This window comes from Phascolarctos cinereus, unplaced genomic scaffold, assembly GCF_003287225.1.
Source record: "Phascolarctos cinereus isolate Bilbo 61053 unplaced genomic scaffold, phaCin_HiC Scaffold_5;HRSCAF=322, whole genome shotgun sequence".
Taxonomy (NCBI): Eukaryota; Metazoa; Chordata; class Mammalia; order Diprotodontia; family Phascolarctidae; genus Phascolarctos; species Phascolarctos cinereus.
In genome coordinates, this window is record NW_027555958.1 from 8,392,909 (window position 1) to 8,394,553 (window position 1,645).

At 39.8% G+C, this 1,645-nt stretch overlaps 1 protein-coding gene across 1 annotated transcript; it reads left to right on the forward strand.

Annotated features, from left to right (window-relative positions):
* Positions 1–374: 374 nt before the first annotated feature.
* Positions 375–1,259, forward strand: LOC110198048 (taste receptor type 2 member 7-like). The gene has a single exon (XM_020972139.1). The coding sequence runs from the start codon at positions 375–377 to the stop codon at positions 1,257–1,259; it is 885 nt and encodes a 294-aa protein (XP_020827798.1).
* The last annotated feature ends 386 nt before the right edge of the window (positions 1,260–1,645 follow it).

The window sequence follows — 1,645 nt, forward strand, 5'->3', positions numbered from 1 at the left end:
GGCACAAAGAGGAAAATATTGAAAGATGACCTTTCTCTATTTGCATCTTCACATAAGATTCTAATCCTTTCTGTAATCACCTCTGAAGAGGAAACAGAAATGCAACAGAGAGAGAGTGTCTTGGCTGGGCAGATTGAAGTGAGCTGTTGGGAAGGCATAGAGGATATTTTAATGAAGTTATTCTTACAGAGAACTAGACATTTCCTTGCCTAAGAAATAAAGTTTATTAAAGACAGGGGAAAATTGCCTCATCAACACATGTCAGAAGGATGTATCATTCCATACTCATTTTTCCTGGAAATTAATCCAATTGCAGTAGCATCAAAAATAGCACAAATATTGCTAACTTCTTAAGTGATCTCATTTCTGCTGCCATGCTAAGTAGTTGGGAGAAAATCTTAATGACTTTGGCAACTGGTGAATTTCTATTGGGCATTCTGGTGAATGGATTCATAGCTTTGGTGAATGGCATTGACTGGGTCAAGAGGAAGAAACTTCCACCAAGTGATCTCATCCTGTTCATCTTAGCCATTACCAGAATTGGACTGTCATGTGGATTAATGTGGAATATCTATTTAACTTTAATCTGCTTCAATATACCCACCCATGTAAGAATAATTGATGTCTTCTTGGTACTGACTCACAATTCAAATATATGGTTTACCACCATCCTCAGCGTCTTCTATTTCCTGAAGATCACCAATTTCTCTAATCCCCTTTTCCTCTGGATGAAATGGAGAATTGACAGGATAATCTTCATGCTTCTTGTGGGGCCCTTGATTGTCTATTTTTCCATTATCTTTCCAATGATGCAGATAGTGCATTATTATTATGGTAGCCTCTTTAGTAGAGGAAAAGAGAGAAATGTGTCACAGGAAGTCCAAGTGAGTAAAAGTAAGCTCATCATGCTCCAGGTTCCCTTGGGTCTTCTGAGTCTTATTCCTTTTATTCTGTCTACAATCACCTTCTCTCTGATCATTGTCTTCTTGTGGAAGCATACCCAACAGATGCAACTTAATTCCACAGGTTCCAGAGACCCTAGCACAGAAGCACATGTTCGGGCCATGAAAGCTATGTCTTCCTTCCTCATCCTCTTTTTATTTTATTATATGGGTTTCTTTCTCAACTACTGGAGCCACTCAGAGACAAAGAGTAAGTTGGCCTCCTTGTTGGGTATGTCAATCATGTTGTTCTATCCCTTTGGCCACTCATTGATCCTAATTCTGTGGATTAGCAAGCTGAGGCAAGCATTATTCTGAGTCCGGCATAAACCTTGTTCTGCCTCAGAAGAAAACCTTAGCTTGAACAACTTAGGAAACTTGGTACCTTCTACAGACAACAAATCGACAGGGAAGGTTTTCCTCACTTCTCTGCTTCTCCATTCAATGGAACATCACTCATTGCAGGAACTCTCTAATGTAGACTTTATTCTGGGCACATTAAGAAGCCCTGTGACTCTTTGGACAAAGTTTAAAATGCTTGTTGTTGTATGATCCCACTGGGGGATAAAGCATCATAAGAACAGTTAGAAGGGATAACAGATCATTAACCCAAAGCCCTCATTTTACAGAAGAAGACACCAAGGCCCAGAGAAGGCTCAGTATCATAGAAGTAAAGCTGGAAGGGACCTCAATGTGTCATAGGA

What these genes read in the sequence shown, in the direction of transcription:
- LOC110198048 (XM_020972139.1), top strand. Translation starts at nt 375, where the DNA reads ATGCTAAGTAGTTGGGAGAAAATCTTAATGACTTTGGCAACTGGTGAA.